Raw genomic sequence first — 19,826 nt, 5'->3', positions numbered from 1 at the left:
TAGATGGGACTAGAGAACTCAATATCCACTTGCATGTTGGGGAGCCTAGAGAGGGAGGAGTAGAGTAGTGAACAGAGCACTATGAACATTTCTGGAAAGAAGAAAAAGGAATGGACCTGTGATTTCACTTAAATAGGGAACCTCTGTATGAGGAAACTCAGAGCACCAATGCTGATCAATACTGTAAGGAAAAAAAAAAGTATAGTCCTAGAGAGATACCTAGAGAACTCAGAAGTCAAGTGATTTGTCCAGAGTTGCACAGATGGTTTGTGTCATGGAGTACTTGAACACAGGCCTTCTCATTTCTGAAGCCAGATCTCTATCTACAATTCTCCACTGCCTCTATTTCTAGGGATACATCTGTTAAACAAAAAAACAACCCACCCACCCCCAATTGATCACTATAGCCAGGATCCCATCAGTCCTTATGGAAGAGACCCTGGTCAATTCTTGTTGCATCTTCTAGACCCCACACAGACCATCCCCCACTTCCCCCATCAGTTTCCACTTCCATGTCACCTCCAGCCAAGTGAGTATTTTCATTTTAAATTCAGACTTCCTCCTATCTTAATCTCAGTATAAGATCTCCAAATTACAATGCAGCTTCAATTATTTCTGGGAAGGTTGTTTAATCCTATCCAATTTCTGTGCATTTTTTTTTTATCATGCAAGGAATGAAGATCTTAGGAGTATTAGTTGATCTCTGGGGCCTCCAACCCTGCATCTACAGATGACAAGGATAAATATTGCTGAGAAGAATGAGGAGGAAATCCACTCACTAGAACCTCATTATAATCTTAGGGAGTAGGGCACAATTCCTTCCACACTTCCCTTTTCAGACTTTAAGTTGGAAAGTGGCAGCATTTATTTGTATACAAAAAAGCCAAGAATTCATGGTCTGAATGCCTCAATTGGGGTGAGATCTCTCTTGCCCCAGACACAGAGTAAGGTAAGAAGAAAAAAGAAAGGGCCAGTCCTCAGAACAGCAGTTTTCTGGCATGATTCTTCTCTTTGTTCTAAAGGGTGAGGGCTGAGAATCTCTTCTATTTGTATTAAGGGCAGTTTATGAAAATCTTTTCTGCTGAACCTCTTCAATAAATTCCAAGGGTTCCTGTTACCTCCAGGATCCAATATAAAATGCTCTGTTTATCTTTCAAAGGTCAATCATAACCTGGTCCCTTCAGACCTTTCCCATCTTTCTCTCTTCTGGGTATTCTAAGGCAATGGGGGAACCTTTTCACTGACTGTCCTCAGTGCCTGAAATGCTTTCCCTTTGGGCTCCAGAGAATGGATTCCTTTGCCTTCCTTGCATTCTCAGCTTGGGGATGATCTCCAGCTTACCCTGTGTGTGTACACACATGTACATCTTGTATGGAGTTGCTGGTGGTATGTTGGATCCCATGCTTAGTGGTATGATGCCTGACATAGAGTAAGTGCTTCTTGGCTTGATTTTGCTTCAATGTAAAGAATGAATATTTTCTTTATCTTCTGTTCTTTCACTCCAGTATTCATTTTGTATTGATATTTTAATCTTGGTCAGACAGGATTTTCATGGTGAAATGGAGCTTTGCCACTCTAGTTACTCCTCCATCTTGGCTCCCTATTTTCTTTTGATATGATATAGTTATATTTTTATTTTATTTTCTGTTATATTATAGTTATTTTCTTTGAATAATAATTTGCACAGTACTTTAGGGCTCAGCAAACTCATGAGATAACACACAGGACTTGGGGGTCTCATCTTCTCTCAGACATGGGGAGTGTAGCTTTGTTCAGGTCACTTAATCTCTTAGACTCAGTTTCCTCATCTTGAAAATGGGAACAATATTAAGATCTACTTCCCAGAGTTCCAGTAGCAATCCAGTGAGATAATATATATATATATATATATAAGGTGCTCTGTAAACCTTAAATTGAGCTATAGCTATTAGGGTTCCATCAGGGGTGTCAGAGATGAGTCGAGGCAGAGGAAGAACAAGTATCTGCGTCATTAATTAGGTTTCCAAGTTGATCCTTACAGGAGGCTGGTCTAGAGCTGAACAGCAGCACTCGCCAGCTATGGAAGTGGGGGCTGCCAGGCATCTGGAGCCACCCGGCAATTGGAGGCTGCTTCTGATGTCACTTTATCGAATGCTTTTCAAGCACTTTTGTTTAAAGACTGTAGTTTTTAAATTATTCTAGAATGGCCTTGGCGGGGAGTAAAATTTCGCAAAAGGTACGAGGAGAAAGAATCCCAAACCTGGCTAACTTCGAGCATGGGGGGGAGGGGGGGGGAGGGAAGGGGCGACGGGTGCACCAAGAGTGCAGTGAGTTTCTGGAACGGGTGCAAGCCCTGAGTGTGAATGCTCCCTTAGTGGACTTGTGTGTGTGGCCTCAGGCAAAGAGGGGCTAGCGCTGACCTCCCAGCCGGGCTTTGAGGCCAGGATGAGTTAATAGACATGCTTAAATCATTTTGCAGAGCTGAACCAGACCTGATTGTTCCTGGCACTAGACGGAGGGCCATTTCCCGACAAGGGGCATTTGCCCTGGCTGTGCCCGGGTACTTACTGGAGCACCCTCACATGGGCTCTTCCTCTCTATCTCTGCTTCCTGGCTTCCCTCACCCAGAGGGAGTTCTTCCCAATCCCCCCCAATGTCTTCCCTCTGATGATTATCTCCCATTTATTTGGACTAAAGCTTGTTTGTACAGGGTTGTTTGCATGGTGTCTCCACCTGCGACAGGGAAAACGTTGAGAGAGGGGCTGGCTGTCCTTTGCCTTTCTTCCTGTTTCCCAGCCCTGAAAATTTTGCCTGGCACATAGTAGATGCTTAATAAATGCGTTCGCTTTCTGACCCCATTAGATTGCGAGTGCCTTGAGGACAGAGGCTATTTTTGTGCCCAGCATACAGTAGGTGCCTAATCAATGAGGCTTTCGCCAAGCGCTTCACGAGGAAGGGATGCTTGCCTCAACCCTTTAAGATGTTAACATCATCCCCGCTTTACCGACTGGACAGTCGAGGCCTCCAGACTAAAAAGAGCGATCAGTCGGAGTAGTTTTACACGTAACTTTCTCCACTACTCCGAGTTCCAGGCTAGGCTCAAGAGGCCGGCCAGGTGACACGTCATCTCCCCTCCCCATTCACCCCCAGTCTCACTCCCCGCGAGGGGCGGAGCCTCAGCCGAGACAGCCCGAGAAGAAGCCGCAACTATAAGTCCCAGCATGCCGAGGGGCTTCCGGAGCGGCCCCTGATTGGCCAGCCGGCGTCTACACGCCGTGTTTTGAGTCGGGTGGGTCACGTGCCTTCTTTGTTGTGAGCTCGGGCCTCGGAGCGAGGTGGCAGGAGACGCCGCAGGGAAGGGAACTGGAGACCGCGCTCGCTAGCTGCGGCCGGGGGAGCGTTGGTGCCGGGGCCAAGGGGGTCCGCTGAGCCTGAGAGGTAGCCGGGGACCGTAACTCTGCGACCCGCCCGGAGATGGGGGAGAGAGCGAGAGAGAGAACGGCTGCGGCCGGCGGGGAGCGGGGAGCAGAGCCGAACGGGCCGGGAGGGGGTCGGTCGGGGCGCGTGCGTGGCCCGAGAGCGAGACACCCCGCCCCACCCGGACGCTCTCCATTCCTGCCCGTCTTCAGGGATCGGCGGGGCTGGGGTCGGGGGCCGAGGTCTGTATCCTGAAGCAGCTCAGGGTGCGATTGCGAAACGTGCGGCACCCCGTCACCTGACCGAGACCCCCTCCCCCACTTCCCGGCCTTTGTTTGTTTACGGCGCTGGGTGCAGAGTGCGGCCTAGGAGCCCGGTCCCAGGGGCTGGGGGAGGGGAGGTGACTCTCCAGAAGCCCCGCCTCGCCCCATGCCCCCAACCCCCAGCCCCCACCCGCCTTCCTTCCTTCCTTCCCCGGCCTCCGTTTGTTGACGCCCGGGCTCCGCTAGCTTTCCTCGTCCTGCGGACACCCTGCTAGCACGTCGCGGATTGGCTGCCGGGGAGGCGGGCGGGTGGGGCAACGGGACAGGCTCCGCGTGCTGATTGGCTGACCTGTCGCTAGGCGCTCCCTGCTCCTCCCCTTGCCCCTTCGCCCACCCTCATGAAGGTGACCTGGAGGGCGCGCACGCTTACTCTTCCTGAGGTGGGACAGTTACCTAGAGGCGTGGTGGCGCGTGTGACCTGTCCGTGACCCCGCTCCTCCCCGCCGGAGCCACAGCCGGGCTCCGAGTTCGAATGCTGACCCAGCCGCTTACTGCTTGTTCCTTCACCGCTCTGGCCTTCAGTTCCCCCAGCTGTAAAGTGGGGTAGGGGGGCGAATTGGGCTCGATGGCGGCCGAGGATACTTTTAGTTTTAGATTCGAGTTTTCTGGGCCTCTGTTTCCAATTTTGTGCCAGCGTGGGGTATGGAGAGTGAAGAACCACCGAGAGCTCCTATTCTGTCCCCCAGGGCAGGCCCCCGGACCCGGGCTTCAGGCCCTGGTAGTCAGGATCCTACCAGGGAAAGTACCAGCCATCCGCATCCCACTCAGCTTGGGGACAGAGCTGGGAAAGGCATCCACTACTGTGAAGGGACAATAAAATAATTTATAAAGCGAAATTAATAGGGGACAGCTCTACACCCCTCTTCCCCAGGGAGAAAGTCCCAAGAGAGATGGGAGAAGCCGGGCTCCACATAGGAGGTCTCCTGGCCTGTCTGCTGGTCCCCTAAGGTTTCGCCCTATGTCCCACCTTTGCCAGCTCTGTAGGGACTTGTCCCAGGCCACACAGGCAGCAAGGAGGCTCCTGGCACATCCTAGAGGCTGCTGGAGGCCTGGGATCAGTCTCCTTTATGCCCAGGGGTGATGGGTTCAATGCTCTGGGGACATCACTAGTGGCAAGACTCAGCCCTGTATTTGGACAATGGCAGAGTCCAAGGTGGGCCTTCTGTGGGGCCTCAGACTAGTCACTTGGTTGGACCTATGTAAACAGGAAGAAGAGCCACTCTCTGATTCTCAGCCTCAACTTATATTTTCCTGGCTTTTGGCCAAGTTAAAACCCACAGTCCTTATTCAATAAATTTTTTTTAACTTCCTTGTTTTTCTGTGATTTCCTTAAAAAACCAAAGGTCAAGAGGAAAACGTGCGTGGTGCTTCAAAGAAACCATTATAGAATTCTTTGGAGCTAGAAATGAGAAGCATCCTGTGACAATAAGACAGTGTGGATGTGACAGGAGCTGCAGCCTAGAAGGAGCTGAGGAGGCTGAAAGCTGGGCAGGGGCTGACCCCAAAGACAGGAGTAGGAACAGTCAGGAGCAGAGTCAGAATCTGAACCCACAACCTTCAAGTGCAAATGTAGCAGCTTTTCTCCTATGCCACAATCCGGCTCCAATGAAACGTGCACAGACTTAGATTTAGCTGGGGGTTTTTTTTAAAGAGTTTTTTGCTTTAAGCAACTAGAGAATATGCCCCCTTGCCAACCTTAGACATCTGAAAATGAATTCCCTTTTCCATCCTTGAGAATGGGATAGCCAAATTGATGTTTTCAACAACAATGTTGGTCAAGATTGGACCAAAATTTTATTATCTGAAGCTTCCATTTTTATAAAATAAGCCATTATAATGAATAAAGTGTTATCAAGAGGCCACATGAAGTGGGGGGGCAGGCAGGCTTGAGAGACAGGAATATCTTCCCTCTGAGTACTCTGGTTGTGTGACCCTGAGCACCTGCAGTGCATGCCCAACTTTGCCTGGTACCAAGCTAGGAAAGGCATCTCCTGCTCTGAAGGGGCAATAAGGAAGGAGATGTCTAAAGTGAAATTTAACATGAGACAGCTCTGAGCCTGGGCTCTGCCTCCCCAGGTGCCATTACTTCCAGCTATTCTAAAAATTTTAAGGGTTCTAAAGTTAACTTGGGTTGGGGAGAAGTAGATGAACTGTCAGGTTGAAATCAGTATATTCATTTTGAGGATAATCCATGGATTTAGGTATCTTGAGACAGGCTTGGGATTGGCCAAAGTAAACAACAGGCTCTTGTGGGGCAGCTCTTGGGCAAACCCAGAAGCTCCCCAGGTTAGGTTAGGCTCCAGAGCAGCAGTGACCCAGGATCAAGGGACCCGAGTGTGGCCTGTGGCCGAAGCTGGAAGGCACCATGGAGGGTGATAACGGAGAAATAGAATTATTCATTTTGACCTACTGTGGGCTTAAACAATTTTTCCTTCTACTTGTTTTAAGTTAAAATAATTTTATGTTATGACAGAATCAGGTTAGAGTACAAAATCAGCTGTCTTCCAACACCAATACCAATAACTCTGTACAAGATCTGTTCAGATAAGATTCTGATCTCAGAGGAAAGGTGCTGGCATTAAGGGATCCAGCCAAGGCCTCTTGTACAAGGTGGGGTTTGAGCTGAGGCTTCAGGGCAGGCAGGAGGAGAGGAGGGAAAGTGTTCCCCCAATGAAGAGAGGCTGGATCAAAGTACAAGTACAAAGGAGTCCCTTGCCCCTGGATCATAAAGTACTGGAAAATTAGGAATTGGCCAGGCTGTGATGGGCCCGGACAAGCCAAATGAGATTTGGGGTTTGATTCTGGTACAAACAGAGGCAATGGCAGCTGAGGAGGAGGCTCAAGGCAGGAACTGTCATGGTGGGCTGGGCTAAGGCTTGGCCTCAGTCTTGTGGCTCTGGGGAGTCTGAAGTTCTAATGCAGAGCTCTTTCCCTACAATCCAGGGGCCCAAGACCTGGGGGCCAGGGAGGGCCCTCCTAGGGCTGTTTTGTGCATGCAGGGAATGGGAATCACAGTAAACTGGTGAGGGGTGCCATGCACTTCTCCTGTGACCAGATATTTGTGTTTGAGTTTTAGCCTAGTGCCATATATAAGAGGAGATAGTCTGGCCTAGTAAATGGTGTTGGACTGGGGGGTTAGGAAAGTTCTGTGTTCAAATACTACCTTTGATTTGTCACTGTGATCTTTGGCAAGTGTGTTAAAAGGAAGCCTTCCTGACGGGCTCTTTGGGAGGGCACGTATACTAACGATATTACAAACTCAGTATTTTCCAATTCTCTGGTGTGATAAATACTTAGGTGTCTGTCCTTTGTTAGCTCCAGTACCTGCTGTTGTGGGGCCATCGTGGGTTGGGCCAGGTCTGGAAGCATTGACATCTCCTCTGAATCAGAATTCCAGGCACCTGGGGTCACCCCAGTTTGTAGCTGCTCTAACCCTGATCCAGCCAGGATTAGGGAAAAAGTGCCCAGGCCTGGAGGCTGATTAGGTTTTAACTTGGACCCATCCAAAAGCTGTCCTAAAACAGACATCTCTGGAATGACCCAGACACTTCTGAGTCCTGGCTGTAGGGGCTCAGCCCTGGAGATGAGTCCTCAGCTGACTCCAGTCTCCTTCTGGGTTAGGCCAAAGTTAGCCTGGGCTGTGGGAGGGTGAGGAGGCATCAGCCCTTTAAGTCTAGAGAACAATATGCATATTTATGTATTCTTAGATACACATTGTCACTGGTGGATATCTGAACTCTTGGCATAAACGCCTTAGAATGTCCTACATTTGAACCTCAAAGATTCAATGCGTAACGAATGTTCTATTCATAGATTCTTGGCTTAGAAACCAAAGTTTCTGAGACTGTTGAGCTCTTGTGCCCAATCCAAGATGCTGCTCTTTTCTCTAAGCATTTTCTGCCTTCCCTCAAGACTAGTTGGTTTAGCACAATCAGGAGGAATTAAGCTGAATGAATTGTCTTCTTTACATAGTTTAATACCATATCTATGAAGCATCATGAAGTTTTTTTTAAAAAACAAAATAAATATGTGTATATGATAATCAGCACCAAACTAAGAGATTTTTGATAGCAAATCTAATTCACATAAAGATTGGCTTTTTCCCCCCAAGTTGTCCTAGGTTTTTATTGAAACATTTTTTACTTTACTAAGACAGTTTTACAATATAGATGACATTTGGTTATGCAAATTTTAGAGGTACTTGTTGGACCCATCTGAGAATAAAAGCAGATATAATTGAATTTTAAATTTGGTATTGCATATAAATTGTGACTTTTTTAATTGAGTGAAGTAGTCATATCTAAACATTTGAATTGTAATTCCCATTAATTTTTTTTTAATTTTGAAAAATTATTAATGGAAACCCCAAAGTAATATCATGAAATGGAAGTGATATAAATCATACATTTTAGAAAATGCTACCTCAAGTTTGAACCTGGTCATAGATTCCGTCAGCTGACAAGCATATAATAAGCTCTTGCTGTGTGCTAGGGACTGTACTGTATTGCCTGACACATACAAGGACCAGGAATGAAAGAATCCCTCTGAAACAGTTTCCATCTGGAAAGAACAGCATGTGTGTACATCTATAAATGGGTATATGCAGACCAGATGTAGAGAGAGACTTCACACCACCCTGGCTAAATACTGGTGAATGGGTGGAAGTCCACTTGGAAGGCCTTCCTGAGGAATTGCAATCCTGTGTCTGGAGGGTGGTTTGCCCACTCTGCAGAAACCAGAACTCTCTGGACTCATTAGTTTGGGGGAGTTGTTTTTTGACCTTTGCCCTGGAGTTACATCAGTGGGCAGGGGTGGGGGGGTAGGATATAATCCCTTTACCAGAGAGATTTATTCTACACCTTGACTCTCAGAGAATCATTTGGGCCTCTTAAGAGGTTTGGGACCTGGCTGGGATCACCAGTCAGCATCTGATAGAAGGGTTTTCCCAACTCAAGCCAGTTCTACCTCCCAGTATTTCAGTATGAAATGGAAACTCATCACCTGTCTGGGACCTGAGTGGTGAGTTTTGGGGCCTCAGGACTTCCTAAGCCATCTGCCAAATTTTAGAGGACTAAGACCATGTCTCCACCCCCATCCCCCATCCATGCAAAGATTGTTCATGGGATGAGAGTTGGGACACTTTACTAAACCCTGGGGACACAAAGGTAGAAGAGAAGAGACAGGTCCTATCCCCAAGGATCTTACCTGCTTGTCTCTAGTCCTCTAGAAGCATACCTAGAATGGAGGCCAACAGGGTACAAGGTATTCTGGGGAGAGAGGGTCCAGGGGAGGAGTATTTGGTGCTCTAGAGCTGAAGAGAATCTTGGCCAGAGCAATCTGGTTTTTTGTTGATATACTGAGTATAATTCAAGCATATATGGCTTAATAAATTTTAAATCAGGGCAAAACTGTTGCAAAATAAACCGGAAGGTACTAAAACTGAACTCACATTTGAGATAATGAATTATGGAATTGAGAGAGATTAATATTCTGGCAGTAGCATTCCAACCTCAAGTATAAAGGATTGGTTTGTGATTCAAAATTGGTTTGTGACTCAAAATATTTTAGCTTTCTGACATGGTATATAACACATACTTTAAGGAAATTATGGCAAATAACCCTGACATGAGGAGTAACTAGGTGGCCCGGTGACCAGGCCTGAAGTCAGGAAGTCTTGTCTTTCTGAGTTCAAATCCGACCGCAGACAGTTTTGTCATCTGTAAAGAGCTAAAGAAGGAAATGGTGAACCTCTTCAGTACCTAAGCCAAGAAAATCCCAATTGGATTTGAAAAGAGTCAGACACAACTGAAAATGATTCAATAACAACAACAAAGCCTTGATATGGTGGTTACAGCAGCTGATTTTCTCTATTTCATTTATTTTAGGTGAGAAAAAACACAATTTTTTGGGCTGTGTGGCTTTGTACAACAAATGCTCATAAAGGTATTTATAAAATGGGTAACTTCTAAATTTTGTCATCAAGGAAATCTCTGTCATCCCCTTTCCCTAAGCAGGTTTCACTTAATGGCATTTTAGACAAATAGCTATTTTGTATTTAAAGATCTCAAAGGAAAGAATTTTCATATTCTCTTTAGTAACTTGACCTTTTAGTCTTGCTCATTTGTCTGTCTTGAATCTCTTCTGTTTAATTTTCTTTTATTCGCTTTTTTTGTTTCCTATAATTTTTTCCCCAATTACTTGTTAAAACAATGTTTAACTTTTGTTTCTTAAAATCCTGAGTTCCAGGTTCTCTCTCCTGAGATGTTATATGTTATGGACATCGATCACATTTGAGATTCTGTTGTTGTCAACACTGTTTATTTGAGCTGACTCTTATTGGGCTCCATAGACAGCTAAAATGAGAATCTTTTCTGAACAACTTTAAAAAATATTTACTTCACAAATGTCCTTTGGAACCTCTTGGGCAGTCCAAAAGGTAGTAATAATCTGTAGACCTGCAGTCAGTTGTGAGGAGAGAAGACAATGACTCATTATGGTATGATGCTGCCACATCTATTGCACTTGCTTCCCACATTGAATGGGGCTGGTCCATTGGTTTCCACAAGTTCATCCCTTGGGATCCTAGTGATAAGGCTGGTTGGGATTGATTTTGAGTGCTTTTGCTAATGACTACCCCCCCCCATCCATCAGTTGATACCTCCACTATCAATTACCAATGAACATCAGTTAGCTCTTATCAAGGGATATTTACCTGAGAAGTTGCAGCAAATAAAAAAACCCATAAAAACATTCCCCTCAAAGTCTGGGATGGACAGGCCATCTCCTCAAGTACATGCAGAGTCGAGGGGAAAGAAGACCCAAAGTTAAGAGATGTCATGTGGTCAAAGGGCAGATTCCTGACTGTTAGGAGCCCTTTTCTTCATTCTTGGGGCCTCAGGAAGTTCGGTGTCTGTAGGGCTCTTTTGGGCTCAGGGTCATCAGCTTTTGTCTAGAATCTTGGAAGTTTTTTGTCCTCAGACTGTTGTCCTGGGATATTGCTGCCATCTCAGTGGGAAGTTTAAAACTTCTGACTCTCTGATGGTCACAAAGTCCTAAGGTCATGGAGAAGGATGTTGAGATTATTCTCCTCCAACCTCCATTTCCTCTCCATGGACTGACTGGAACTGCTCCATCATTGCGTGGCCTACTATTAGAAACCCAGATTCCAAATAGATTTGCTGTTTTGTCAAAAGCTCAGGGGACATGACTCTTTTCCCTAATTAGAATCCCAATCCAATTCTCATGAATTTAGCTTCTTTCATTTTGTGTAATGGCTCGAAGCATTTCACTGATTCTAGATTGATCAAGGACCTTTTCTGGTTCACTAATGATGTCCAAGAATTGTTCACACCTGTTTTATACTTTTGATAACTCAATTAAATAATCCCACCATATCTCATTCAGTCCTCTTATCTCCCACTCTCTCCCCTTGTAGACTCCCACTACATTCTGGCCAAACTGGACTGCTGACCATCATCCATATTGCCCTGCACTGTCCGATTCCTACATTAAGTGTTACCTGAGGCCCTAATCAGGAACCTTTCTTCTACCCAGGCCATCCTTCTTTTATGAATCACTTGGTATTAAGTGTTACTTATGTATATGTGATCCTGGGATATGAGGACACCAGATGGCAAATGTAAGCACTCTGAGGGCAAGGACAGTCTTTTGTCTGTCACTGGGCACGTGCTGGTATTTAGGGAATGCTTACTGATTAATTGTGATACATGAGATATTGGTAAAGGTTGAGAATACCCCTTAGGGTTTGTTAGGACTTCCTCCAGGGTTTGTGTTCTTTGTTTGAGACTTCATGTTACTTGACTTCTGTTGCTATAATTCAGTTGAATATATTTAGAAGATAAATATAGGTGTCTTTTTCAGATGATTTAAATATACTCATAGTTTTCCATTTTTAGAACTCTAGTCTAAATTTGTTAGCATTCTTTTTGAAAACCTTTCACAAGCCAGGCATGGTGGTAGACACCTACATAATTCCTGCTTCTGGGGAGGTTGAGGGAGCTGTTGAAAAGCCTTGACCCATTGATGTAGCAGGGGACCAGCAAGAAGAGAACCAGCCCAAGTGGGAAATAGAGATCAGAGCTCCTGGGTCCATACCATAATGAGTTGGAGGGGTCAAGGTCATGACTGGCTTTTGAACTTCCATCCTGGGTACTATAGGAAGACTTAAGTTCAAAAAAAGGAGAATATCTTTGAGGGCTCTTACTTAAGCCATTACTAGATTAGTAAACCTTGTTTCCTTACCTTTTATGCAGGAGGGGGAAATAGCACACAGTTATCATATAAGCAAGTAACAAAACCGAAAAGTACATTTGGGAAAGCTTCTATAATAAATGGAGGGAAATTGTCTTGAATCTAGAGAAGGTTGACACTTGGAGCTATCATTATAACATTATTATAGAATCACAAAATGTAATGCCCAACCCTGATTCCAGAGGACGATGATGGATGCCAGAATCCAGCTGAAAGATGTAGGACACAGAATAAGATGAAATATTTTGGATAGGCTTGGCCAACATAGGGATTTGTTGCTTGCACATGAGTTTTTTATTATAGAACCTTTGAGTGAGATTTTGGAGGGGATGAAGAGGATAGATTTCTATTATGGGGGCAAAGGTTACATTATGACTGACTAAGCTGGGCCATGAATAGGGCAGTCTTGTTTGATGATAGGCAATGTTTTACTTCTGTTTCCTGATTATCATGTGCTGTGTATGTCAATAGCCATACAACCCACTCAGGTTCAAAAGGAAGGAAGCCCCAATATAACAGACCCAACAAGTGGTGCTTGAGCCTCTTAGTTGGAACACAGCCAAGAAGGGAGCCACCGCATCTCCTGAAGCCACCTGTTCCATTTTTGGACAGCTGGTCTCTGTCATCAGTGGCCATCATGCCATTCATATAGCTTAAAAAACAAAAACAAATCCTCTTGCTGTTTTTAGCTTCTTGTGCCAGTTCATTCTGTGTAAACTAACTTTCTAGACCATGTTTTTATAGGACTGTGTCTCACATTTAAATTCACTCTTTATCTAATCTTGTTTCCATCTTTTGTGCATTTTCATTTTTAAAATCTGACTTCATTAATTAGTTCCTTTGTATCTCCTTGAGTATCCTTAATTTTTCCCCATCCCTGGAGTTCTTTGCCTGTGTGGCTTCAGATTTTAATTCTGAGTATTTTCTCTCCCTTCTGGACAGACTTTCTCTGAAACATTTTCTTCCATAGGTTCTTATCCATCTTTTCCTGAAATCTGCTCTGAAATCTATCCCCAAATCCAGGATGCATGTCACTGCCCAGATTTCCCCTCCTTGTCACAAACTCTAGAATGGAACCTCTGGTCACTTTTCCACCAGGGTTCCCATTATTTAGACTTCAGAAACTGGTTTCTCCTTGTCAGAGAAAATTGACTCCTTCATAAGATTCTCCCCACCTTTGGAATATTAGCCTCCTTCTTTTACCCGCAGATGTTGATCTGATTGGCATTCCCATCACCATTTATATTATGCCTCTGTTTTAAGGTTGGGATCTATTCTCTAAACACATAAATTTCCTTTTTTCTTCTAGATCGAGATTTCTTGATCTAGGAGTTTATTTGTTTCTTAGACTCCTTTGACAGTCCAGTGAAGATACTTTTCAAAATAATATTTTTAGAATCAGATCCTGATTTTCAGAATAAATACAAAGGATTACAAGGAGAAACAACTATTATTAAAATACAGTCAAAATGGTTTAAAAAAACAAGCTGACAAGACCCTAAGTTAAGAACCTATTTTCTAGGTCGTCTATCATGTACCAACAATAAAATCCTCTTTCTTCCCCTTAGACCTTCACCCAAATATTCTTTCATCATGCTTAACCCCTTTGGTTCCTGGATTTCCTCCTATGAGAATATCTTCTTAATATATAATGCTATCTCCATCCTCATATTCCATATTTACTCAAATTTATTGGAAAATTTCATGAGTGATATGGATCTTTATATCTGGAATAATAATGCCTGTCTCAAATATATGTATGCAAATTTGAGGATAGGTCTTTCAAATATTTAGAATGTCTAGAATTAAAGGTGGAGGGAGGGTGTTATATATTTTTCTCTTCTTTGCTGAAGTTAAATTTCTGTTTATTCCTGACATAAAGAGATAGATCCTTTTTAAAAAAGTCAAACTTTAAAGACTTAGAAAGTTTCTAAAGTTTTTACTTCTGCCCAAGTTTGTCTTAATTGGTTGAAATTTAGATTGACCTATTCCCCTCTTTGAACCCTTTACCCACTGCTGTTTTTGGTTAACTTATTTTTCCAATTACCATAGAGATGAAAGATACTCTCCAACTTTTAACTGGACAGATTTATAACACATTGGGTTCTTGGCTCTTTGCAGTGAAAAGTGCAAAGATAAGTAGTTAGTTATTCCTTGATAGTCTTTGCTCTAGTTAGAGCAGCTTCATAGGATCTAATATGACTGCAGAGGTCATCTAGTTCAGTCCTTCATTTTACAATTGAAGAAACTGAGGCCCATGAGAATCCCTCTGTTTAATGAGAGGGCTAGACAAGGTACCCTTCCACAGTTCCTTCCAGCTCTGTATCTGGGATCTCTATGGGTTTTACTAATAGATTGGGGAACTCAGTGGTAGATCTCTATGCTCCCTGCCAGATCAGTAAGACAGGCTCAGTTTTATTTCGTTAAAGAAGATTCTCATTAGGAGGGTAGAGAATTAGCGGACACTAGAGTCTACACCCCTCCTTTACTGCCTAGCTCTTAATAACTTTTTAGAATCTAAATTAAATCCTTCCTCTTTTCCACTTTTTGTTTAGTGGAAATGAAGGTTAGGGACTCCAGAAACAAAAAATAATTCTCTGTAATCTTCCTTTTAGCTAATAAAAATTAACCAATCTTCTCTGCTCTGCCAGAAAACAGGGAATAAGAGAAAGAAGTGAGAAATAAAGAGGAAAATCTGGACATCTTTTGGCTGGCAGGGCCACTTGCTCCTGTTAATTGTCTTTAGCAGCCAAGGATGAATGCCATCACATAATTCTTTTGAACCTAGGACCATTAGAGTGGTGTTTCTATACATGCCATTAGCATGAGAATGACAGGCAAGAATTGAATGATGTGTCTGTCTACAGCTCCCTAACTAAATTGTAAGTCCTTTGAGGGTAGGGACTTTGTCTGCTTAGCATTCAGCTGGGCTTACAGAGTCCTGGATCAAGACCTGGAAGGGGTCTGAGAGGGCTTCTAGGCTAGTCCCACCCTTTACAGATGAGGGAACCAAGGCCCAGAGGAATCATAGGATTTAACCAAATGCACACAAGTGGCCAGCACCAGAAGTGCCCTCAGGAGAGGGCTGCCACTGCACAACAGATGCTCAGGATGTATTTATTAAAGGGAATGGTGGATGGTCCAGTCATTATTGGCTAAGTTGACAGTAAAATTAGGGAAGGTCAGGCCTTATTGATGGCTTTTTTCAGGGAGAAGGGAGAAAAGTATAAACCAGCATTTATTAAGCCCCCATAATGTACCAGGCATTGGAACTACAAAGACCTAAATGAATCTGTACCTGTCATTCTTCTGGGGAAGACTGCATGTGTAAGTACATTGGTTTCCTTCAGAAAAGCTTTAAGAACTGCAAAGAAGTTGGAAGTAATTGTGCTAACAGTTCGTTGTGATCATACCAATAACATTCCTGCTTGGTGGAGGAATGCTTTCAAAGTGAAAGTGCCTTCTACCAGCATAGGGATAGATTTGTGCTCTTGATAAGATTTGGTATCCCGATCCTCCCTCCCCCCTCCCCTCCCCTTCATTGTGGTATATAATTTAATGCCTTTTAAGACTGATTTTTGTTAGTGAGTATACTTCCTATGAGTGATTCAAGATGGTAAGTTTTCCATACCTGAGATTACTTCATGAGTTTTCTCTGACCAGATACAAACTTGGTACCTGGTAACCATCCTTCAGTTCATAGAGCTAGGTCCTGTGGTAGGCCCTGATAATACAAAGGCAAAAAGGAAATGTTCCTTGCCCAAAGTAAGCTTATATTCTAATAGGGACAAGCCTAATGCACAGAAATAAGTGATAGAAAATAGATCCAAACAGGAAATAAAGTAATTAGGTTGTCAAAGCCTGAACAAGTCATTTAGCCCCTCTGTGCTTTAGTTTGCTTATCTGTCAGACTTGGGACTTCTGTAGCCCCTTCTTGCTCTAAATCTGTGATCCTCTCATTTCAGAAAGGAGGGATAGAAGGTATTAGGCAGCATCTGTGAGGGGACACTTGAGGGAACTTTGAAAGGATTCCAAGGATAATCTCCAAACTTAGCCAGCCTGGTCCTTAGCTGCCTGTCTGTCACCAGGTCCAAATTTAAAGCCTTCCCAGTTTGGCAGAACTTGCTCTACTTGGTGTCTTAGCTCCAGGAGCCCTCTCTACTCCACAAGAAGGTATCTGAATAGACTAATGGCAGGATAATAATCCAGCATGATTTGATATGTGGAAATTCACAGCATCAGGCCACAACTAGTTCCCCAGGGCATGATAATTTTTAAGTGTAGCATTTGATCCTTGTATTATCTCTAACAAACTGTTCATTCTAAAAATGAAATGATTAAGGGTTTTTTTTTGACATTCAGAAATTTTACTTTTTTTTTCCCCCTAACTTTTAGGAAGGACAGACGATCCTTAGCAGGCATTTCTCAGCAAGCATCTAGCCAACTGATGTAACAATGGTACTAATACTGGGCCGCAGACTAAACAGAGAGGATCTTGGGGTGCGTGATTCCCCGGCAATTAAGCGTAAAGTGTTTGAAATGGACCCCAAATCTCTCACAGGCCATGAGTTTTTTGACTTTAATTCAGGATCATCACATGCTGAAAACATACTTCAGATATTTAATGAGTTCCGAGATAGTCGCTTGTTCACCGATGTCATCATTTGTGTGGAAGGGAAGGAGTTCCCATGCCATCGGGCTGTCCTCTCAGCATGTAGCAGCTATTTCAGAGCCATGTTTTGTAATGACCATAGAGAAAGCCGAGAGATGCTGGTGGAGATCAATGGCATTTTGGCTGAAGCGATGGATTGTTTTCTGCAATATGTTTATACTGGAAAGGTCAAAATCACTACCGAGAATGTCCAATATCTCTTTGAGACATCAAGTCTCTTTCAGATCAGTGCCCTGCGTAATGCCTGTGCCAAGTTCTTGGAGAAACAACTGGATCCTTGCAACTGCCTTGGGATCCAGCGCTTTGCTGACACACACTCCCTGAAGACGCTCTTCACTAAATGCCGGAATTTTGCCCTGCAGACATTTGAGGATGTGTCCCAACATGAGGAATTCCTGGAGCTTGGCAAAGACGAACTCATTGATTACATTGGTAGTGATGAACTGGTGATTGGCAAGGAAGAGATGGTTTTTGAAGCCGTCATGCGTTGGGTGTATCGAGCAGTTGACCTGAGGAGGCCATTGTTGCAGGAACTTCTGACCCACGTGAGACTCCCTCTCCTACATCCCAACTATTTTGTGCAAACTGTTGAAGTGGACCAATTAATCCAGAATTCTCCTGACTGTTATCAGTTACTACACGAAGCCAGACGGTACCACATCCTTGGAAATGAGATGATGTCACCAAGAACAAGGCCACGAAGGTGAGCAACTTTTCAAAGTTGTAGAGTAAGGCCTACCTCTGCATTTGGAACCTGGGTGATTTTGGCCAAGTCAGTCAGCTTTCCTCAGCTTCTAACCTTCCTCCTTTATAAAATGATGAACGGGGAGATCCTTCCCTACTCCAGACATGGGATCATGTAAGTCCAAGTCACTTCATTTTTCTTGGCCTCAGTTTTTTTTGGGGGGGAGGTTTTGTTCATTTTTTTTTTAAACCCTCACCTTCTGTCTTGGAATCAGTACTATGTATTGGTTCCAAGACAGGAACACAGTAAAGGCTAGGCCAGTGATAGGCAACCTTTTGAGCTTTGTGTATCAAAATGCGCCAAAAACTGAGCATAACTCGGGTGGTGTGTCACTTTGAGAAAAAAACGTTCTTCTTTGCATGTGGCCCCATACTTCTTGACGTGTATCATTGAAAATGGCTATGCGTGTCAGTGCTGACACATGTATTATAGGTTCGCCATCACAGGGCTAGGCTAGGCCTAGCTGTGAAGGTTAAGTGACTTACCCAGTATCATACTGCTAGGAAGATCAGATTTGAACCCAGGACCTCCCATCTGTAGGCCTGGCTCTCTTATCTACTGAGCCACCTAGCTGCCTCTATTGCCTCAGTTTCTTTATCTGTTAAATGAGTGCATAGATAAGATGACTTTTTTGGGCCCTTCTAGCTCTAGTTCTGTGATCCCATCAAATAACTTCTCAGAGTTCTGTAAAATGAAGATTTGGGCCTGAATGGCTTCTAATGTCCCTTCCAGGCTAGATCTGTGACATTATGAATCTTAAAGGCCAGTAGGAAGAATTGTTTTTGCCTAGTAGAATCTTGGTATAGTCAGCGCTGTGCTTATTCCATGTCTGGTTTTCCTTGACTTTTTATAGATGGTTATGGAATTAGGTCATTCATAGCAGGGCTTCAGAGAGGAAACTCCTCAGAAAAACCTAATGCAACTACTGATTCTTCCCAGACATCAGCTATACCAGGATGGGGCTGCCCAAGTGCAGGCAAGTTTTGACTAGGGGTGAGGATAGGAGATGTTTTCAGGTCATAAGATCGAAAGAAGCTCCCACAATAGTTCTGCAGGTTGTTTGAAGTTCGATTTTGCCCCTGGATAAACTTATTCATTTGGGCCTGAAACCCCAAGAAATTCTGAGTTGTGCCAGGGAGGCCATTCTTCCCTTGAATGCTCCAGATGGCCCCACACGTTGCCCTTCGCCTCTTCTTTAAGTCTGAAGCAGCCAAAAGTTTGGGTGGCCTCTCTGGAGCTGCTTCCTGTCCATGCTCCTGATGGGGTCTTTTTTCCCCAGTGGAGAACATGAAACAGCGCTTGAGGGAGACATTGTGGCTCCCTGGCAAATTATTGGCAGAAAGAGTCCTAGGGACAGCAGTTTTAGCTGGCATTTCTGTGGTGATTTATAGACCTCTCTTTTGAGCCTTACAACAACCCTGTGAGATAAGTGCTAGTATCTTCCCCATTTTGTAGATGACAAAACTGAGGCATGTAAGCAATTTGTCTGGAATCACACAGGTAATGGCTGACGTAGGACTTGAACTGACATCCTGACTCCAAGCCTAGTGTTCTGTCTGACAGGCCACCCAGTTGCCACAGCTATAATTCCTCATCCCATCCCACTTCCCCTTTTTTAAGAAGATATTTTACCTCTAAAATTCAGATCTGGGGAAAGGATGCACAATGTGAAAACAGTTTTGCATATTTTTTTCAGCTGCTGATGGAGTCAGGGTAGCAAATAAATATGTTATTTGATAATTTCTTATTATAGCAGATTGTTATGAAGGTTAGAGAACAGGGCCAGGGAATTTTTTAAGAGAGAGCAATAGAGAACATTAGTCATATGTCCCAGAAGTAGGTCCAGATACCCTAGCATCGCCCACATGGAGGACTCCTTTTCAGATGGCCCCAGACTATTACATTTGCTTTAAACCTGCTTCAACATTATAGCTAACATTTCTATATAGCTAACATTTCTATAACACCTTCTATGTGCTCTACAGGGAGATAAACAAGCAGAGAAATGAATACAAAATAATTTGAAGGAAAGGAAAGCCCTCAGGAGAACAGGGGCTCTTCACTGGGGGGGGGGGGGGGGTCGGTCCTAATCCCCTCTATTAGTCAATCCGGAGAGGCCTGTGGATCTTCTCAGAATCTGTTTAGAAATGCAAATAATAAAATACTGAAAATCACAAAGGAAACTAATTATTCCAAAGGAGAGTTAACAATTTTTGTTTTTTTAATAAACTCATAGGAGGCAGCTAGGTGGCTCAGTGGAGTGGATTAAGAATCAGACTAGACATGGGAGGTCCTAGGTTCAAATTTGACCTCAGACACATCCTAGCTGTGTGACCCTGGACATGTCCCTTATCCTCCCCCCCCCCCCCCACCTATCTTATTTCTCTTCTGCCTCAAAACTAATACATAGTATTGATTC

General features: G+C 44.0%; 1 protein-coding gene across 8 annotated transcripts in view; it reads left to right on the top strand.

The window, feature by feature from the left end:
* The first annotated feature begins 3,184 nt into the window (after positions 1 to 3,184).
* KLHL24 (kelch like family member 24) overlaps positions 3,185 to 19,826 on the top strand; it is a 54,461-nt gene continuing 37,819 nt past the window's right edge. The window contains exons 1-4 of one of the 8 annotated variants that reach the window (XM_007485950.3): positions 3,267 to 3,417; positions 9,605 to 9,662; positions 11,155 to 11,358; positions 16,386 to 17,365. In XM_007485950.3, coding sequence (XP_007486012.1) covers positions 16,446 to 17,365 — 920 coding nt within the window. In that variant the 5' untranslated portion in view covers positions 3,267 to 3,417; positions 9,605 to 9,662; positions 11,155 to 11,358; positions 16,386 to 16,445. Of the gene's footprint in view, positions 3,418 to 9,604; positions 9,663 to 11,154; positions 11,359 to 15,199; positions 15,318 to 16,385; positions 17,522 to 19,826 lie in introns of all 8 variants that reach the window. The other 7 variants (XM_056819839.1, XM_056819842.1, XM_056819840.1 and 4 more) reach the window with 7 other exon arrangements.

Source organism: Monodelphis domestica, chromosome 2, assembly GCF_027887165.1.
Source record: "Monodelphis domestica isolate mMonDom1 chromosome 2, mMonDom1.pri, whole genome shotgun sequence".
Classification (NCBI taxonomy): domain Eukaryota; kingdom Metazoa; phylum Chordata; class Mammalia; order Didelphimorphia; family Didelphidae; genus Monodelphis; species Monodelphis domestica.
The sequence above is the reverse complement of the archived record's forward strand: the minus strand, read 5'-3'. Positions and strand labels throughout refer to the sequence as shown.